This window comes from Phalacrocorax aristotelis, chromosome 1, assembly GCF_949628215.1.
Source record: "Phalacrocorax aristotelis chromosome 1, bGulAri2.1, whole genome shotgun sequence".
In the NCBI taxonomy this organism is placed as follows: Eukaryota; Metazoa; Chordata; class Aves; order Suliformes; family Phalacrocoracidae; genus Phalacrocorax; species Phalacrocorax aristotelis.
In genome coordinates this window covers 30,078,781-30,098,270 of record NC_134276.1, presented here as the reverse complement: position 1 = coordinate 30,098,270, position 19,490 = coordinate 30,078,781, and the positions used below count along the sequence as shown (strand labels likewise).

The following is a 19,490-nucleotide window of genomic DNA, read 5'->3' as shown; positions in this document are numbered from 1 at the left end:
GGGGTTGGTTGCTGATAAGAAGGTAGATGGCTGGATGCACAAAAAGGATTGTGCATGATCCAAAAAAGGTGTAGGGGGGAAAAAAAACATTTGCTTTTTATGCCTGCTGAGGAAATCACTGTTAGAGAGGAATATGCAACTTTTTTCCCCATGTCCAGTTCTGGTGTCTGCAGTACATGAGAGAGATGCAGGTACTGGATAGAGTCCAGCAAAGGGTCACTAGATGATAAAGGTACTGGAGCACCTCTCTTATGAGGGAAGGCTGAGAGAGCCAGGGCTGTTCAGCCTAGAGAAGAGAAGGCTCAGGGGGTATCTCATCGATGTGTATAAATACCTGAGGGGAATATGCAAAGAGGACAGAGGCAGGCTCTTTACGGTGGTGCCCAGTGGCAGAGGACAAGGCAGTGGGCCCAAACTGAAACACAGGAGGTTCCATCTGACCATCAGGAATCACTTCTTCACCGTGAGGGTGACCAAGCACTGGCACAGGTTGTGCAGAGCCTCTGTGGAGTCTCCCTGCTTGGATGTATTCAACATTCATCTGGACGTGATTCTCAGCAACTGTCTCCTGATGACCTGGCTTGAGCAGGAGGTTGGACCAGGTGACCTCCCAAGGTCCCTGCCACCTCAACCATTCTGTGATTCAAAGGCCACTTAATGTCTGCATCTACAGCATTGGTTAGAAAATAAAAAATAAAAAAGAGGTGTCTCCTTTAAATCTAAAATACTAACAAATTAGCAAATGCTCCTTCTGACTGTCTTTGCTGCTTACAATAGGATTTGGGTAAGAACTACTAAAATTCTGTTTTGTAGCACATAGGAAATAGGTCTACAATGTGTGGTTTTACAGGGCCATGTTCTTTCTGGGAGACCACATTGAACACATGGGATGTTTTCAATTAGAAGACTTTGTTTCTATATGTGATGATACTATGCAACAGTAACAACAATCTTGATCCTTTTGCCAGGATGGATTATTGTGCTAAGGCCCTTCAGTGTTGACCTCTTGGGTAATATTGAGGAAGAAACAGATTTTTCTCTTCAAAAATTGCATGTGAAATTTGGCAGGAAACCTTTGCTCATCAGAAAAAAGAAGTGGTCCCTAGTTTGACAATAACCTGAAGTTCTAGAATTTAAGTTTGAGATTAACTCTGTGTGGTCACATGTGACTTTCCATTGAATTTTCCCAGTTTGGGGGATTTTCCCTTGTGACCAGTCTTTGGCCATCTCTGAAACTTTGGTTGCTGCAGGACAACATTGTGCTGCTAAGAACAGAAAGAGGTTGAGTTCAATGGCATTGAAATTGGTGCCATGTGGGGACATCAAACTGAAAACAAAATGAAAACAAGAGAGCTCAGTCTACTGGCAAAGTCTTTGCAGAGGAGGGGAGCCAAGAGAGAATGTTATCAGCATACAAAAAAAGCCAGTAGTGTAGAAATGAATATTCATCAGAACTGTACAAAGCTGAACCATCCCATGCCCCAGCACTGTAAGCTGACCAGCAGCCCTGGGCAGGATCCAGAAACCATGAGGCGTATAGGGTTGTTCTAGTGGTGGGGTGGTAGACTGAGTCTATGAAGATCTGACTTTAATTTCTTGTTCTTTGGTTTAATTGCCCAACAGTATTTATCTACCTCAAGTAGTGCTGTGAGAAATGCATTAAAGGCAGAAACACTTTGATATTTAAATGACGGGGAAGACACACATCACTGCTGAGATGGTGCCAAAAGGTGTAAGGCCTTCTGAAGAGACAGGGTTTGCCTCTCTCCAGTTACTTGTTCCCTATATATTAAACAATCTGAATTTATTAAATGTTTTATCACCTTTGTACTCTCCAGGCTTCTTTACACAATTCTTTTCATCCCTGTTCACTGAATTCAACACCTTCGCAGACATCAACAAAATACAAACATAACAGCTGTGGGCTTCCCTCAGATGTGGAAGACCCATCATTAACACCTCTACTTTGTCCTGTCCCCGGAAAATTCTGTGGGATTGCCACCACCAAGTAATCAAGAAAGTTTCAGAAAAAAAAATGTGGACATGAACTTGATTCATCTTTGTCATTACCACTAGTTTCAGGTGTGGCTTAGTTTTCCAAAGGCTGAGCATTGCTTCTGACTCTCTGCTTGGTAAGTTATGTTCACCCTACTGACCACTATCTTGTGGGCTTTGTTGTCTTTAGAATAAAGGGATTTTCTGGCAGCTGCCTGAAGTTTGCACCGGTGTGTTTACCCCTTTTCCTCTGTTCTAGCAACACTTTTGTTTGTGAAGTACCACTGCCACTGCTGGCACAGCATGGTAGGCTGAAAACGTGGCCTGCTAAAGGCCTTTGGCCAGGCTGGCACTGCGTCTTTTTGTAAGGCTGTGCAGTAGGTTCTACTCTGAGAGAGAACAAGTTTCCTTCACAAAAATATCTCATGTCTCCTTACGTTTATCTGATGGCTCCCTCTAAAGACAGGAGCATATACACTGACCTACTTCACATGTTGAAGTTCTTGCATTTGGACACTTTTAGCCCCAGAAGTGTTTTTGTTACGCTCGCTCCCCATCAGCGTCCTTGCCTTCTCAATGCCTTCTCTCACTCGTTGTCTAGATCAGCGCTGTTGGGACAGCTGGAGGAAAACAGGGTTTTCGAGTCATCCTATTTGCATTTCAAAATCATCTCCTGTAATCAGTCACTGGCTCTGCCCAAATGCACCCAGAACTACCTCTCCCACCAAAGCAAGAGATGTAAGCCTGGTGGACAAACGGGGAAATACTCTGAGCTGAGCCAGGAGAGCTCTGAAGCTTCCTGCTGCCAGTCAGAGTGGTAACAGTTAGAAAAATCGGGGGTGGATGATAACCAGCACTAATTTTAGATAAGTAGGATCTGGTGTCATGAGAAGGGGAGCTTTATTTTTGCAGGGAGAGTGAGAGCACAGCACACACAGGGAATGGAAGAAGGGTGCGGAACTTATGGATTAAACTGGTTTATCTGCCCTGGAGTCAATGACTACCAGGTTGTTCTCTGAAAGAAAAACTCCGTATTCGCTCTCCACTCGCTGAGTTAAACATTGACTAATGAAAACTAGTACTGCTTCTACTGCTATGGCTTTAAAATATGTTGTTATTAAAAAAATACAATTAGTAATTGAAATGTCTGGCCCAGGCCTGTCCCCCACCAACTAAATTGTTTACACTGAGTGTTTCAGCGCTGACTTAAGTCTGTTTACATTCAAGTGTAGAGTAAAACAGCTCTCTCTGAGCCCAGGCAGGGCACGTTCAACATCCCACCTGAGTCTTGTTTAACAGGAAGGGGTGTCCCTGCTTGCGTCTTGTTCCCAGTGAGTGGAACAGCAAGCGTGGAGAGTTTGGACAGCACGAAAACTGGCAGGTGTGTTGGTGCAAATGCAAATGGTTGATATTGGCAGTTTACTTCAAAATAGTGCCATATGTAGGGGAATGCCCTGCTATTCAAAGGCAGACAACAAAGAATTGTTTATACCTTTAATCAACCACAAGTTTTTTGTTTGTTTGGGGTTGTTTTTTTTTTAAAGAATAAATGTGGCCCAGAAATGAAACTTCTGAAAAGAGAAAATACAGTTTGAAAATCATCTGATGCCTGTTACATTGACCTCCTAAAATTTTCACCCAAGCCAGAGAAGAGTTTCAGTGGCCCCAGTCCCGCTGCACCGCTGATGGCCCGAGTCTGTCCATTAGGGCATGACTCTACATGCAGTCTGTGGTGCTGCATTCCTTTGTGCAAAACCCCCAAGAGAAAAAAACCTTCCAACTAGGTGATGTCACGAAACGAAGAAAAATGTGAAAGCTTTCAGAATGTTGAAAACAACTGTTGTCAGAGTCATGCTAGCCTGAAAGCTGATACAAGTGTTGGGCTGAGCGTGGAAAGGGAAGGGCAGGAAGACCAGCTGCTATGCTTGTCGTTTGGCTCCTGTAAATCAGGGGTGCACTGAGGTCCTCAGTGTGCACTGCTTAGCAAGGATTTGTGCCACCTTGTATTTCTGCTAACCTGTCACTGGATGCTGTTTTTCTCTTGCCCCTAAAAAATTTATAGGTGATACTAAATGTATCTTCCTACTTGCAGGTACGAGTCATTCTGGGTTGCATTAACACAAAACATCTCGCTGGCTTTACAGCCGTACGCTGTGTTTGCACCTGTGGAAAAGGGCTGAAATAAAGCATCATTGGGACCATAACACGAAAGCGTGGGAGACTTTGGATTTTGTTTCTCATCGCTGTCCTGTGTTTTCTTTTTTCAGTCACAGGTGCTATTAAACCTTAGTATCTGGCTCTTTTACACTGTGACCAAACTTTGATTAAAGCAGTTTTCATCCTTTGGCTTCATTTTTAAGCTGTGACTAAAAAGAAAAATACAAGATATTCAAATACATCAGTACAGAACGTGGACTAAATTATATGGGTTTTATATGTATATTTATTTATTTTTATGAACTATTTGAATACCTGTCATTAAACTTTTCTTCTGTACTGCAGAGCTGAGAAGCAACTTGACTTAAATACTCAACTATGCAAAAGTCTTAGTTTTGCAGCTACCGGCTAGAGAGATACAGTTACTATATATGCTTTTAGCCACGCTCTTATTTTCAGTAACTGCATTTAAGAGTTTGAACCATGTAAAACGTTAATACCAGACTTCTAGGAAATAAACATCTCTACAAGCCTTGTTGCTGGTTTCTTTCACTGTAGCGCATGAAGGAGTTAAGTTTCTAAAATGAAGCAATAGCTTGAATGCTGATCTAGCCTCTTCAGGAAGAGCTGTGGCAGCCTGGCATCTCAGCCCTGCTCATCATGAGAAAACTTATTTCAGGGCCTCTCTGACAGGAAAGCCTTTATTTCCAAGGAGACTGACAATAGGCTGAAAAGAGACTTTTTTTTCTAAATTGATACTTAATAGGATGTCGCTGAATAATGAGTAAATGCCATCAGCCAGTAGGAAACTAATTTATGTAAAGCAGGCATAACGAGTTCTCTGCCCATCAGCATGGCCTTTACCTAGCAGTCACTGCAGAGAGCTCAAGAACGCCTGTGTTATAGTTGTGTCTCGGTCTTTTGTCCTACCACGCTGGTCTACAGCCAAGTGTTAAACAGTAGTGCAACTTTGTTGGGTTCAGAGTGCAGTTTGCTATCAAACACACTCGGTTCAGGAGAAAATGTGTTACCACTATCATTATTAATAGTCTTAGCTTTGCAGTAAATCTGAAAAATGTAAGACAAAATGAATCCCACCTGAATGCCTTAGTCTGAGCTGGTTGTCTTCACCATCAGTAAAAAGATGTAGGAATGTAGGGTTAGTTTCTTAAACTAGATCCAGTAAATCACTGTGAAAAAGCCTGTTTTCTCTGATTTACAGCGAGAATCCCAATGAGTAATTCAAACACCCACAGGTCAGGTAAGACGAATCCCATCTTCTGTGGCTGGAAATAAACAGTTCCAGGCAAAATACAACCCTCTTGTAAGGGGGTGGACTTCTCTAAAACCTGTGCCCCCCCAGTGTTCCCTTCCCCCTCTTAATCCATTCATAATGATAAAGCAATTCGCTTTGATCTTTCACAGAAATGGCAAGCATGTATGGATTAGCATATTATTTCTTTTCATGCCTAGAGTCATGCAGCCATTTCTCCGCTGGATCCGACCATGTCTGGGTATGGTATGTGTTGAAGCCTTCTACTTCATGGTGTCTTGATATAAATGGGATAATATTCAGCCCTGACTCCATAAAGTGATGTGGAAGGCATTTGGCAGTGTTCCTAAATTCTTGCTGTTTAAACACAAGGAAGCAGATCACTTCTGCATACCAGCATTGATTTATGGACACTGAAGGCTGTGAGGAATCCTTCCATTTAAACTAAGCAGGTGATGCAAGAGAGAGTTCCTGCATTCCCGTTTATAGGTTTGAGCCCAGTCACCCTCACAAAGTGAAAGAAGCCACCAACCTGTCAAATACAGTAGTTAAACATTGTTTAAAACATTTACTACTTCTTTCTGGAAGTCTTTCCTGAGGGCTACTGAAGGTACATTCCTCTGCATTTCTCCATGCTGAGTGTTTTAAATGATTTTTGGGTAATATCATAAAGCCTTGGGTTTTATTTTAATGCCTCAAGATTTTTCTTCCAATTCAAAGAACACAACGTTACTGTGTCTTGAGACAGTAGGTGCACATTCACAATGGGAGAGACTCTCGGCAGCAGAAAAAGGAAGTCACAGACATCACTCTCCCCCATGATGAGAACACCTGAACACAATTAATTTTTAACAGGCCTATGGCATCCTACTTCCCCTCAACAGCAGGAGAAATATGGTACTGTTACTGAGTAATTAGAAGCTTTGTGGTTACGCTGTGTCAGCAGTGACACTAAGTTCCTGGAGAAGTGGATTTAAACTTCTGGGAGAGCTCTTCCAGCACCTCCATTAGCTTCTCCTCCTCCTCCGGTGGACTGTGGGTGCTTGCAAGGGGTAAGTGTGTAGGGACTGATTGCCTGTCTGGAAGACACAAAATAAAAAAATCCTTATGGGTACATTTAAGTGCCTCTTCTAGCACACAGGAGATTTTTCTGCTAGGTTCTATACTGCCCAAACACACCTCATGGTCTTAAAGCCGGGAAACTTACCTTCTAGGTATCTGTAAACAATGCTAGTTAAGCATATCTTCCAACCAGAAATTACACTTGTATTCTGAAACTAAAGTGATTGTCCTTTAGGACGATATGACTTACACTGGGGAGCAAGACCTCACTTGCAGCTAGGGGGGAGGACAGATAAAGGAAGGCCTTACTGGGGGGTTTATGCCTGCTCCCTGTCATTAGCGTAACCCCTGTAGACAAAGACCAATAACTTGAGATTGTTGCTGCAGGCAGAGATTGCTTTTTCAGCATGAGACGGGGTTTTTCCTTGTCTCCTGGATAATGTTTCTAGTGCTACACTAATTCCCCAGCTGGGACTTTGTAGTTTGGATTATATCTTAAAATGCTTACTTTCATCCTTAAAACTAAATGGTTACATTCTAATTGCTAAAGAATTTATCCTAATTGCTCAGTCACCATAAATAATGTGTATCCAACATAAAGATGTCTGACCAAATTTCCTCAATTTGGTGCTTTGATTGGTTTTCCAAATCCCATCCTCCTCATGCACTCTGTGTAAATGCAGCTATGTCACCATCCATTCTACGGGATTTTTCTCTCCAAAAACATGGTATCTAGAGCCTGGGAACCTTATGAGTGTTCTCAGATGCCTATGAGGCAACCGTCAGAGGGCTGGTGCAGCACTGTTAGTCTATTTTACTAAGTCCAACTTCTGCAGTAGCCAGCTGAGACTAAAAGAACAAGCTGTTGCAACACTGGGCAGCAGATTTCTCTGAAAACCTAGCAGGCTGCCATCAGGCTTCTCAGGGGAGCAAAGATGTTTGCTCTCTTCAGAGCAAATGTTGTAACTGGCTGCACACACCAAGAACCTCCACTTACGGAAAACTGTGGAGAGAGAAACATGCAGAGAAACATTCCCTTCTCCATCACTGAATATGAACTGCTTCCTACCTAACTGTAGCGCCTCTAGGAGCCTGTGCTAACGTTTGGGAACTATGTGTGAAAGCCAAGCTCATCATCATGGAGAAGATGCTTCTAGTCTTTGGAAAGCAGGACTCTGTCAAACATTTTTTTATTTATTTTGGCAGATGCAGAGAATTCTGGTTGTATGAGCCATGTTCTCACTTCCCATTTTTTTTCCTAAGGAACAAAAATAATTTGCTGGCTTTGGTTTGCACTCAAAGGGAACAGAATAAAAGGGAACAGAGGAAATGGAGGGAAGGTGTGACTGATTCAGGAAATGGCCGTCTAGGACCAGAAGAGCAGGGTTTGTGATAAAGCACTCCTGCACACAAAGCCTTTTACTGAAAGGGCCCGAAGAGGGCCCATACTAGGCTGTGGCTTCCAAAGGGCAGTAGGAGAGAGAAATAACTGACTTCATCACTATTTGATAAGCATGGGACACAGACACAGGACTTCTTTTGCAGTCCTTAAAAGCAGTCATGCCAAGACCAAAGCTCTCTAAAGTAATTATCTACAGCTAAAGAGCCAAGGTGTGTTCCCTGTTTACTAAAGCTGGGGATAGACAAAGGCCAAAGGCAACAGCCTGGTGGAATTATGATCTGTACTAAGAACAACTGAGCAGAAGCCTTAGGACCAGAAGAAGGTGACAGTACAAAAAAGACGCCTGATTCCACAAAGAAGACTGACCTGCTGGGATGTAGGGTTTCTGCATTCACCACATGATGGACAAAAAAAGTCTAGTTAACTATGTGTTAACCAACCCTGTGTGACTGTCTGGGAGGGGACAGAAGGGACAAAGTCAATGCAACTCTGAAAGAGTCTGAACTTCCTGCATGCTGTGCCAGAAATTCAGTGGATTGGGATTGAATGCCACATCCAGCAGAAGTACTGGGCTCCTGTAAGCAATTACCCTGAGCTTTTCCTTACTCCTGCTGGACTGACCTGCATCACCATTAAGACATCTATACTTCCAGCTGCTCCTACCAAGATGCCTGTTATTTGCCTGGCAGAAAAGGAAGGCTCTGCTCTATTTTTCCATTCCCTATGCTTACAGTGCCAAAAATGCCACTGCTCAGATCTCTGCCCACTGTTAGAGAAAGGGGGAGCTGGCAGTATTAACTAGCATGGATCAGTAGGAAGAAGAGCCTGTCAAAGCAAAGCCAACACCTAGTGCTCTGTGAGAAGGATACTAGTTTCCCAGCATCATAAAAGATGCTGTTTGACTGCTGTGATTCACCTTCCCTTGGCACAGTCCTGCATACAGCCATCTTCATTTAAAAAACCCCAACCCTCCCTAAATAAATGGTCTGAAGTCTCTGTCAGCTACTTGAGAGGACAAGAGCACAAACACACTAACATAGTTGTTCTCTGGTTGCACAATGCTCACTTGAACCTTTAGTCTTGGAAGGATTTTGATAAATACTTTATCCTTTAAACAGTTGCCTGGTCGAGCCTTCATTCCCTTCCAGGCCAGACGGGGATCCTACAGTTCAGGCAGCTTAGGGATTTCCACTGTTACACAATGGAAGACAGTGCCACCTTACCTTGGAAGAACAAGCCACTGGGTAGCTTTGTTGCTTCAGATGATACTGCCAACCAGACGACAGTATCAGCTCCCTGGGCCTCTGTGCGCAGAGTATTCTTCATCTTCTGATAGAAATCTGGCATTGACGACCTCACAGCTAGAAAAAATAACAATGGAATGGTGGTCTGCCCTGCAAGGATTTTTTTATATATATATATAAAAAAAGAGCCGCTTAAAATTTCCATTGTGAGTGTAGGAAGAAGACAAGCCATCTCAGAGTTCATGAAAGAACGAGTACTTCCCCATAGCTAGGAGTACAATGACTTGTGGTGGAATAGTGCTTAACTGCCAGACGATCCACCAGTTGTTTGTTTGGGTCAAATTACAGGGACAACACCAGTAAGAGCTGAGAACAGGATCAGTGAGAGGTTCCTGAGCCAATTCCATTCTAAACTACAAACAAGTAAGACATGGGGGACACAGAAATGCCAAACCTACCAGGATTTTTATGTCATATTTTCTCACCGGTTTTAGGACACAAATCGCAGCATTGTATTTAAAACTGTATGGTGAACAGTACCTAAACCAACGACATAATTCATGTTTAAACTCTGTTTTCTTTTTATTTTGCCCAACAGGTGATGATTGAAGGCCCAATCCCTGCAGCTGTTTATTTTTGGGGTTGGAGAGTTCTTGAACGTTAAGGTGAGATTACTTTATGGTTCATTAGGTTTGAAATCCACAAAGGATGTGCAAAAATACCTGTATTTTAAAGAAAAAGAAACACTAGGATATTTAGTTAGAAAGAGCACAGCATAGACAGGGTAAATGCTTCTGTCATGGGAAGCAAATCTGGGAAACTGCGTCCCTAGAAAAGACCTAGAGATCCGATTGCTAGTCCGCATCCCAAGCTTGGGTGTTAGGGGCTGGTAACATATTGTGGAATGCAACATGCATACTGGATAAGTGATGCTGGCCCTCCTGCTGAGACACAGGCACTGAAGAACAGCTGCAGCTCAGACAAAGGGCTGTCTGGCCAAACACGCTGCTTGTCAACAGCAGTAAATGTTTAGAGGAAGAGCAGAGGAACAGGGCTTGCACAGTGGTGCGTGCTCCATTTTCCTATACGCCCTTGCAAATTCCCAACGTCTGCACGTTGGTACTCACAGAGGCAAAAGCTCTTACCTGTGTGTTTAACAGTCCCGTGACAAATGTAACCAAGAGGTTAGCTTAATGCACTATGGCTCCACTGTGCATTTGTGCAGGGCTGGAACCATTTTTTGCCCATTATTATTCTCTGGCTATACAGAGATAGCAGGCACTGTGCAGAACAGAGCTACCAAGTGGGTACAAAACTACTTCAAGCGCCAGTTTGGAGCCAAGAAATCACTGCACCTGTTGGAAAAAATCTACCAGAAAGTCTCATTTCTCTTTGCTTTTAGACTAATCCTGAAAAGATAAAAATATAGTCAGTGTCATGCAGACGTTACCTGGAGTGTCTGCCCAGCCAGGATGCATAACAGAGAAATGGATGTTTCTGTGAGTTTTTGCCCATTGTTCTGTTAAGACAACTTGCTGCCTCTAGGATAGAGCAAAAAGAGCATCAAGTTCAATAGCCTGTCTACCAAGTTAGTTCCCAGGGAGATAAACTACACCAAATATGCTGTAAATACCAGGGCATTTATGTATAGCAGAAATATACCCTTGCTCATCCTGACTGGATTTATTGGAAAATTTTGTCAGAGACTATCAGGGTCATTGCAATCCATACCCTGGCCACAAGCTTACTTTTAAAGTGGTTACACTGCTTTTACTGACCACGTCTACTTGCTGCAGACTGTAGGTAAGAACTAAGCAGGCAGAAAGGATTTGTCAGCTAAAGACAGTTTTCCCCATTGAGACTTAAATCAAATCAAATGGAAGTCTAGACACGCTCTCCATGCAAGACAGTATGCACTTGTAAGTGCATGCCATCGTAGTCCTGAAGATTATAACTCTGTATGGGTTTGATGCAATGGGAAGGCAACAGTGAACAATAGGCTTTTTGCAAATCACATGCTATAAGCCACCTAGCAAAAAAGTGCTGGGCTTTGTTGTCAAAACTATGGACTGTACCTTGTTTTGTGCATACACCATAGTTCCATCAAATGTCCCATTTCCTGACTGCAAGTCAGATACGTTTAACTTTTGAACTAGCATGCCCCCTGAAGAGACAGTTATCTGTAATCAAATGAATGAAAAACAAATAAATGAAAAGCGAATGGATGAAAAACAAAACCAGGAACTCCCCACAATCACACTCATGCATGTAATGTGGTCTTCAGGATGTATTTTGAAGTCCCTAGGAGGAGGATTCCTCTGCATACTCTTTGCACTACGGTTGTGCTCATGTATGGAGCATACCTGGAGATGAGGTGGAAGACAGAAAATTTTTTAGAAAGTGATTTTCATTCAAAGTGGTGTTGACTCCATCAGGGAACTTTGTGCTTCTTCCTTTTGAAAAGTAATTGGGAGAAAGAAAATAGCAGAGTAGCACTATTTGTAGTTTATGTTTAGCACTTACAGAAGCTAATTAGAAAACTAGAAACACTGTACAAAACTTGGGAAATCTTATTTAAAGATGTACCTGCTGCCCAGTTTTATACCAAGACCTGTAAGGTTCTTTTAAGCCTATACTCCTATTATAGGTATTTTGCACCATGCTGCAAAAGATAACTTGCTCCAGGGAAAGTAAAAAGGGGAGTTTCCAAAGGAAGGGTTTTACTCTGCTTTCCAATGAAGGGTTGAGAGTAGCAGGCAGGAGCTTTGCCTTGGAGAAGGAAGTTGTTGGCAAAATCCAAGAGGATTCTAGAGATGCTTACAGCATTATAACTGATCTGGCACTGCTAGCACAGTCAAAGAAATGCTGTCACAAACCAGAATATAAGAATAGTAAAACACCACTTTTCAACAGCATCACAAACTCACCACTCTGGCATCAGCTTCTTTTTCCAGGAGGGGCAGCAGGGCAGTTGTCAGAATGTAGGTTCCTACAAGACAGACAGATGTCAACATTAACTTTTCTTTTTAAAAAAGCTTTCTTCTCTCTCCATCCCATATCACAAGATCTCTTTATTTCTGACACTTCATCTGAATTTAATAATTTTCTTGCTGCTTTACCTGCAACATGCCTATTCAACTTGTAGTGGTCTATATTGATGCATACTTCTCAAAAGGCACATCAGTTATTTTATATGCTTTTATGTTTATTGTACCTATAGAGCAAACTGATCACCACGTTCCAGCCTGTGAAAGAAAAATGGCTCTTCCTCGTGGGTGAGGTGATGCCAGTGAAAAAATAGGGAATGTATTTCCACTCTGTGTGTGGTATATACATACATAGAATCATAGAATCATTAAGGTTGGAAAAGACCTCTAGGATCATCAAACCCAACCGTTAACCTAGCACTGCCAAGTCCATCACTAAACCACGTCCCTAAGCACCACATTTACACATCTTTTAAACACCTCCAGGGATGGTGACTCCAGCACCTCTCTGGGCAGCCTGTTCCAGTGCTTGACAACAATTTTGGTGAAGACATTTTCCCTAATATCCAACCTGAACCTGCCCTAGCACAACTCGAGGCCATTTCCTCTCATCCTATCGCTTATTACTTGGGAGAAGAGACCAAAACCCAGCTTGCTACAACCTCCTCTCAGGTAGCTGTAGAGAGCAATAAGGTCTCCCCTCAGCCTCCTCTTCTCCAGACTAAACAACCCCAGTTCCCTCAGCTGCTCCTCAGAAGACTTGCTCTCCAGACCCTTCACCAGCTTCGTTGCCCTTCTCTGGACACACTCCACCACATCAATGTCCTTGTCCTGAGAGGCCCAAAACTGAACACAGTATTTGAGGTGCGGCCTCACCAGTGCCGAGTACAGGGGCACAACCACTCACCTAGTCCTGCTGGCCACACTAGTCCTGATACAAGCGGTATCTATGCCAGGTTATGAACAAGAGAATGAAACTGCTTCATGCTTGTGAGTCTTAGGCTCTTGTATATGCACTTAAGACTCATCCATTTTTACCTTCTCACTGTGAAATTACTCAGAGTACCCCAACACTTCTGATTTGTGTTGCAAACAAAAACCACCTCTTAAATCCCCACCATGACAATTACAGAAGATAAGGAACCCTTTGGGGGGAAAAATATTAATGTTGTGTGCCCAAGACTGAGCTAAGATTACGTGGGGAAACTGAACTGCATCCTTCCCCACTTTAATCATGTTCGTTTAGCATAGGTTTGTACACACCACACAAATATATTCTGTTACAGTTGTTACCATGACCAGCAAAGTTTGTTATTCAAAACATTGTTCAACTGCTAGTGTGTTTGATTCAGACACACCTAGTGATGTTTCACCCGCTGAAGTGCAACACAGGGACTTTTGTTTTTCTCTCTTCAGAGATATTTTTGAAGTTTTTCCCCTTTAAACTGTATTTTATATAAAAAATGTTTTATTCAAGATGAAGCTAGCTCCATTTAGTCTACTGTTTTTTCATCAAGAGTATTTCCCTCTCGCATCTTCACAAATGGCTCTAGTTCAACAACTCTATGTTAGCGATAAACGTATTTTTTTCCATGAGCTACCAAGGCCGTGTTTTTCACTAGACATGAAGACTTCAGCATGTGTCTTTATAACCTCTCTTCCACAGAGGCAATGAGATCACCCAGTTAAAATACAGCATGTTTATAAATACGCTACCAAAATAAAATATGTTACATGCTTGGTGAACAAACTGTTCGTTTCCCTTATCAGTCACAGCAGTCTTCATTTTCTCTATAGGATCAGAGCGACATCCATATGCACACAATATATTTAAAACCCTGGCAAATCAAACAAAGCGAATGCACAGCAGATGAGTAAATGCAGCCTGTCCTCAGCAGAAAATGCAAGCAAAAGCAATTGCCAGTGAATAACGAAAGCCTGTACATCTCCCCCGGTAGTGGCGGGGAGACTGAACGATGACATCATTAGGACAAGAGCTACCGCTGATTGTCATGGGAGACTGCCATGAAGTTAAAAAAAAATAAAATCACTTCAGTACAGCTGAGAGCCTGGATTAAATTTTGATTTGCTATGGATTCTTCAAATGCAAAGTAACATCACGTCTTGGTTACATACGCTGCATTTCCTAAAGGCAGAGCTGCAATGCACCAGCTATGGGGATGTCTGATTTTACTGTCTGCAGATTAATTTACACTTTTAAGGGCTTCATGTTGGTTTATTAATTCTAAAGGGATGCAAAGATGAATGCATTAACATTGCCTCATTAACAACTGGGGTTTGTTTTGTTTTCCAGCTGGATGAGAGAAATATTCAATGCCAAAAATCCTGCTTATGGCAACTACAGCTTGTCAGAAGTTTATGTGCTTACTTAAAACCACAAACTAACTGCAAAGACAGCGTCTCCTCTCTTCCTCAAGTTTATACGGAATTCAGTAAATCCCACAGAGCCAAAGCATTCCGTCTTTTTGCCACACAAAACCACTTGCTCATTTGCTTTGAGACAGAGCACAGAAAGACCAGTTTTGACCCCAGCTTCCTACAGTAAGCACTAGTATCTCAAAACACACACAGATGCATCGGGCATTAAGACTGAAGCCTTTCATTTCTCCCACTACTAAATATCTCACCAACTACTGCCCCTATTTTAAGTGTTTGAACACAAACTCCTTGGTACTTTAACATACATACTTGGATATTGTATGTTTTTATTTGCATGGGCTGGTCTGTCAGGCAAAACAGCCTGTCCAAGAAAGTTAGTACAATAATAGTAGAATAGATATAACTTATTAATAAGGTATACTGTTGTTTGGAATACATCATCGTCAGTTGAAACCTCCATATTTTTATTCATATAAAAGCTGGCACGTAGTTTGATAGTACATTCAAACAAATAAGAGCAATGCTAAATACAGCCACTCTAGAGGCCTGGCACAGCCACATGCCACATGGCACATATTTTGCCAAGAACATCTGTATTACAGCACGCAGTAATATAAAAATGAATTTCTAAGTCAAAGGAGAAGCCGCAAATGAATGTGTCGCCTGCCACAATCCTTAAAAAAACATGAATTGCATTAACAGTATAAAATCAAAATAGGAAAATGTTCTTATTTTTAGTTAAAAAAAAATTTTTTTGCAAGGAAAACCAAGACTGATTTGGTGGGGAAAACTACATTCCCCTCTCCCCCCACTTAAGGAAATCAAGACAACATCCAAATTGTATATCCTTTTGCTAATAATTGGTTATTAATATCAATGTACTGGACATCTACCTTTCCAAAATGAACACGTCAGCATTCTAGTACATTTTCATGACACAAAAATTTGTGTCTGTGAAGGATAAACCTCCACACACAGAGCTTAGTTAAAAACTGTTAAGCATTTCAAATGTGATTGATGCTTAATTATCACTGTGTTTAAACTGTACAGATTTTTCTTTTTTTTTTTTTTTTAATTGTTTAAAAGACCAAGAGTGAACACAAAGGTGCGTGGAGGGAAAGGTGATCAACAGTGATGTGCCTTGCACTGAAGGCATTAAGCATCTGATATCTTGGTGATCCTGCCCCTCCTCTTTTTCTGCCAGAAAAAGATCAACCATTTTTCCCCAGAAAACAAGAACTGCCTCTACTTCTGGGGGATTCTGGAGAAAGTGTGTCCTTGTCTCAAGCAGATACTCTGTAAATGGAGATGCTCAGCCTTGAGGCCACCACATTTCCCAGTGCCTGTTCCCCAGCGGGTGTATCCATGACACATGGCAACTGGGAGCAGGACGTTTCTGTCTGAAGAGTTCCCCTGGACTATGGCCCATTTCTTGCACAAGTCTGAGTGCCTGTGGAAAAGAGCATGCTACTTCGAATTACTCACACGGCAGAAACTTGAGCAGCAGCCTCTCTTTCTCACACACCTCTCAGACCCAGCAGGCAGGGAGCTATGAGTACACCTACAAGCAGTGCTGGACATACGGCTGTACTACCTGCATTTATGACTGTGTGACAGAGGTCAGACTGTAATACATCACCTTTCCTTTGGAAGGTATATCTTCTGCATGTCCTGAAAGCTTGGCTCCCACTGGTGTAAAGGTAGGGAAAAAAAAACCCCAACATTGCAGTGAAACAGTATACAACACTTCTCTTTGAAAAGGGGTATTTGCTATGCCATGAAGAATTCCTGCAGGTTGAATCTGGGAGCTTGCTGAGAAGCAGCAGGAATGCAGAAGAGGGTGAGTAAGCATCCAGTCCATCACTCACACATACAGGATTTTGCCTTGCCCTCACTGAACTCTGCTGAGGTGAAGAGTTGACTAGAGAAACCTACCGGACAAGCTGCATCCCTGTTCCGTGTAATGAGGTTTGACACAGTACTTACTGGCCATGTTTCCTCCAGTTAAAGAGGCTCCTGGGACTGATGCACAATTTCTTTCAATGATAAACATCCTCTCAACATTTGCTTTTCTTTGGAAAAATTCCTGTAAGTTTTGTGTCTTGAAGCTGAGCTCACATAATAGGAAATCATGTATAATACAGTGTAATTAAAACCTCCCTATAAGGATACAGCAACTCCACCATTACACACCATTCAACCAACTCTATCGCATGGTAGAATAGCCAGTGTCGGTTGTGAGTCTGTGCATTACACCTGGTAATTCCAGTAAAAGCAACAAGCATGGTACTTAATGAGAACGTATGTTGTTCATACACACACCCCCCAAGTGCTGATCACAGTAATGTTTAAGGTTCATGTTGACTTGCTCAAAAAAAAAAAAAAAAAATCACCATGCAATCCCTTGTGGCTGTTTTGTAATTGCTCCACTTGCTCTGAGATCTTCTCAAGTTCGTTGAGTAATCTGATATTGTGTTCTAATTAACAACTCCAGTTTTTAACTCCATACAGCAAACTCCTCTGTCAACCTGTATGAGCAGTAATTGAGTGGTTTCACAATCACAGAGTGAAACTTTAATGATGCAAATGTAGTAAATGAGGAGCTGTTACAGAGATAAACATTCAATTCATACACTAAGTTGTTTAAAACAAAACAAAACCAAGAAGCCCCAAAATTTAAAAAGAAAAAAACCAGCCTGTCTGCTTCATAACTTCCTAAATAAAATTAGACTACCTTTTGCATGACCTGAAGCAGAAGCTGAGTGGACTCTATGGAAAACACTATTGCTAGGTCTTGCTGGAAGGTAGCTCTGCACATTCTTGCAGCGGTTAGATCACCATGGATCTAACAGATCTCACCATCTCTACCACAGCATAGCCAAAACAAAAGCTATCCCTGTGCAAGGGACAGAAGTCTACAGTGCATCAGACACTGGTTTTTCTCACAGAAGGCTGTAAGTCTTTCTGTACTAGAACATGAAACAAAGCAAAACACAGAATAGCCCTAACAGAAAATATAAACAAACTCTGCGAAGGCAGATTTCCAGAATGCTGGTGGTGTAATTAAGCTTCAGCCTCTAAAACCTGGACGACTCCTTGGGATTCACATATTTCAGACTTGGAAATCAACAGGATATCGCATATAATAATACTACATGAACACATACTCCTATCCGCTTACAAATTTAAAGTGACCCCAAAACCTGTAGTTTAAGATTGATTTATAAAGAAAATTATTGTTTCAGCAGACGTAATATTGTAAAGCCACTACCTGTTTATAACATCAAATTAATTGATGATGCAATTATTGCAGACCCAAGTGTCTTGGTGGATTCTAGAATAGTTTTTCTTGATGTTCTATCTGGCAATTAGGGGTAAATTGTTGGTGAGGTTTTTAATCTGCTAACATTCAGATAAGGGCAGGCAGCCAGCACCACACTCAGTGAAGTTTTCCATCTGCCTGAGCTTTGCAGTATTATTAGGAACAGTGTTATTTCAACTGTGAAAAAACTGGGAACAAAAAAAAAAAATCCCAAACAAAACACTTTCATTGTACAGATTTCAATGGTTCATTCATCTGGTAAAAATCAGTTAAATTGGCTTGCTTTTCTTATGTCCAAGTCCTAAAAAAAAAAAAAAAAAAAGAACAAACTGACATTCTTCCTTGACCTGGTTATCTTTTCAAGCCTTCAATTTATGCAGTTCCAAGTAAGAGTCATCCCTGAGTCTGTTTCCTGAGTACAAGATCAGGAATGAAGGTTTTAGTGTGCTGTCTCTGAGGGCCAATTCCACCACACTAGCAATAACTGAGAGTATATGGGAAGAGCTAATGAACATGAAAGACAAAACAAAGGTTTACATTTCCCTTGAATTACAAAGCTCAGCTCCATAAGGGTTCCTCTGTGTCCTGGTAGCCCAGGCTTCAGTACATCTAGTTGATTTGCAATTATATTCAACCTTATTCTTTCATGTAGCACCTCTCATCCTAAGTCTTAAAGCTCTTTAGAAAGACAACTGGTGTCAGTCTCCTTTTCATAGGTAAGGTTGTCTTGCAAAAGATCAGGCACTGACCTTACGGCAGACTGACAGCTGGTATCCATGTTGCTGACTTCCAAGTAGTTCAGAACACAATCCACCAGGCAACGCTGGCTTGTGTGGAACACCAGCTAGATATGGTTTATGTGTAAAGAGGAGACTGACAAATATCCATACAGGTTAGACAATTTGCCATCGGTGGGCTGTAGTGCTACTGTGGTAGAAAAGCATCTTATTTCCTCTGGCCCTACCCCTTCTTGCACAGGGAGTAAATGTATATGGCTATATCATTAAAACATGAGAGCACATTAGGCTGAAGAAAAGATGCATACTGGGAGCATCATTTATTTATCTCTGAGTGTGTTTTAGCATCCCCTTGCCTGGTAAGTAGCAATAAAAATGTAACATATATGCCATTTTTCCATGTTAAGCGAGAAGATGTGTTGAGTAAAATTAAAGTGAGGCAGGCTATAAAATAGAGGAACAAGGATTGTTTCAGCTAAATGTCTAGTGCTTCTATAAGAACTGCTTCTGTTGCCTCTACTTGCCTACTAATGCTGACAGTTGTTTTTTTTCAAAATGGCTGAATGCTGTCAGCTTCAACAGTCTTTGTTGGGAGTTTTACTAAAACAAGTAAAATTCAAATATTACTAAAACTAAATTTTTTTTTAAAAAAAGTGTTGACTCAGAAGTCTGCAAGTCTCATCATAAGAAATGATTGCTTGTCACTGCCCAGCTCCTGGATACAACCCTCAGTGCAAAGCCAGTCCACAGGAGGAAATGTACGGGCAACAACACACAAACTAAAGGATACGCAAATAAAATCTGCCCATCAGGATCAGCAGCTCCCCAGGAAATCAGCCCACATTACCCCATGCCTCCATACTGAAGCTGTGCTTCAATCAGCAATGTGCCGTTTCAGACTCGTGTCTGGC

General features: G+C 41.8%; 1 protein-coding gene across 2 annotated transcripts in view; it reads right to left on the bottom strand.

Moving 5' to 3' along the window:
* Positions 1–3,475: 3,475 nt before the first annotated feature.
* The window catches only part of DHRS12 (dehydrogenase/reductase 12), a 32,260-nt gene continuing 16,245 nt past the window's right edge, over positions 3,476–19,490 (bottom strand). For both annotated transcript variants that reach the window (XM_075086245.1, XM_075086253.1), the window contains exons 6-10: positions 12,061–12,122; positions 11,209–11,313; positions 10,584–10,674; positions 9,113–9,250; positions 3,476–6,504 (exon numbers count right to left, since the gene is read on the bottom strand). In XM_075086245.1, the coding sequence (XP_074942346.1) occupies positions 6,377–6,504; positions 9,113–9,250; positions 10,584–10,674; positions 11,209–11,313; positions 12,061–12,122 (524 nt within the window). In that variant the 3' untranslated portion in view covers positions 3,476–6,376. The remainder of the gene's footprint in view (positions 6,505–9,112; positions 9,251–10,583; positions 10,675–11,208; positions 11,314–12,060; positions 12,123–19,490) is intronic.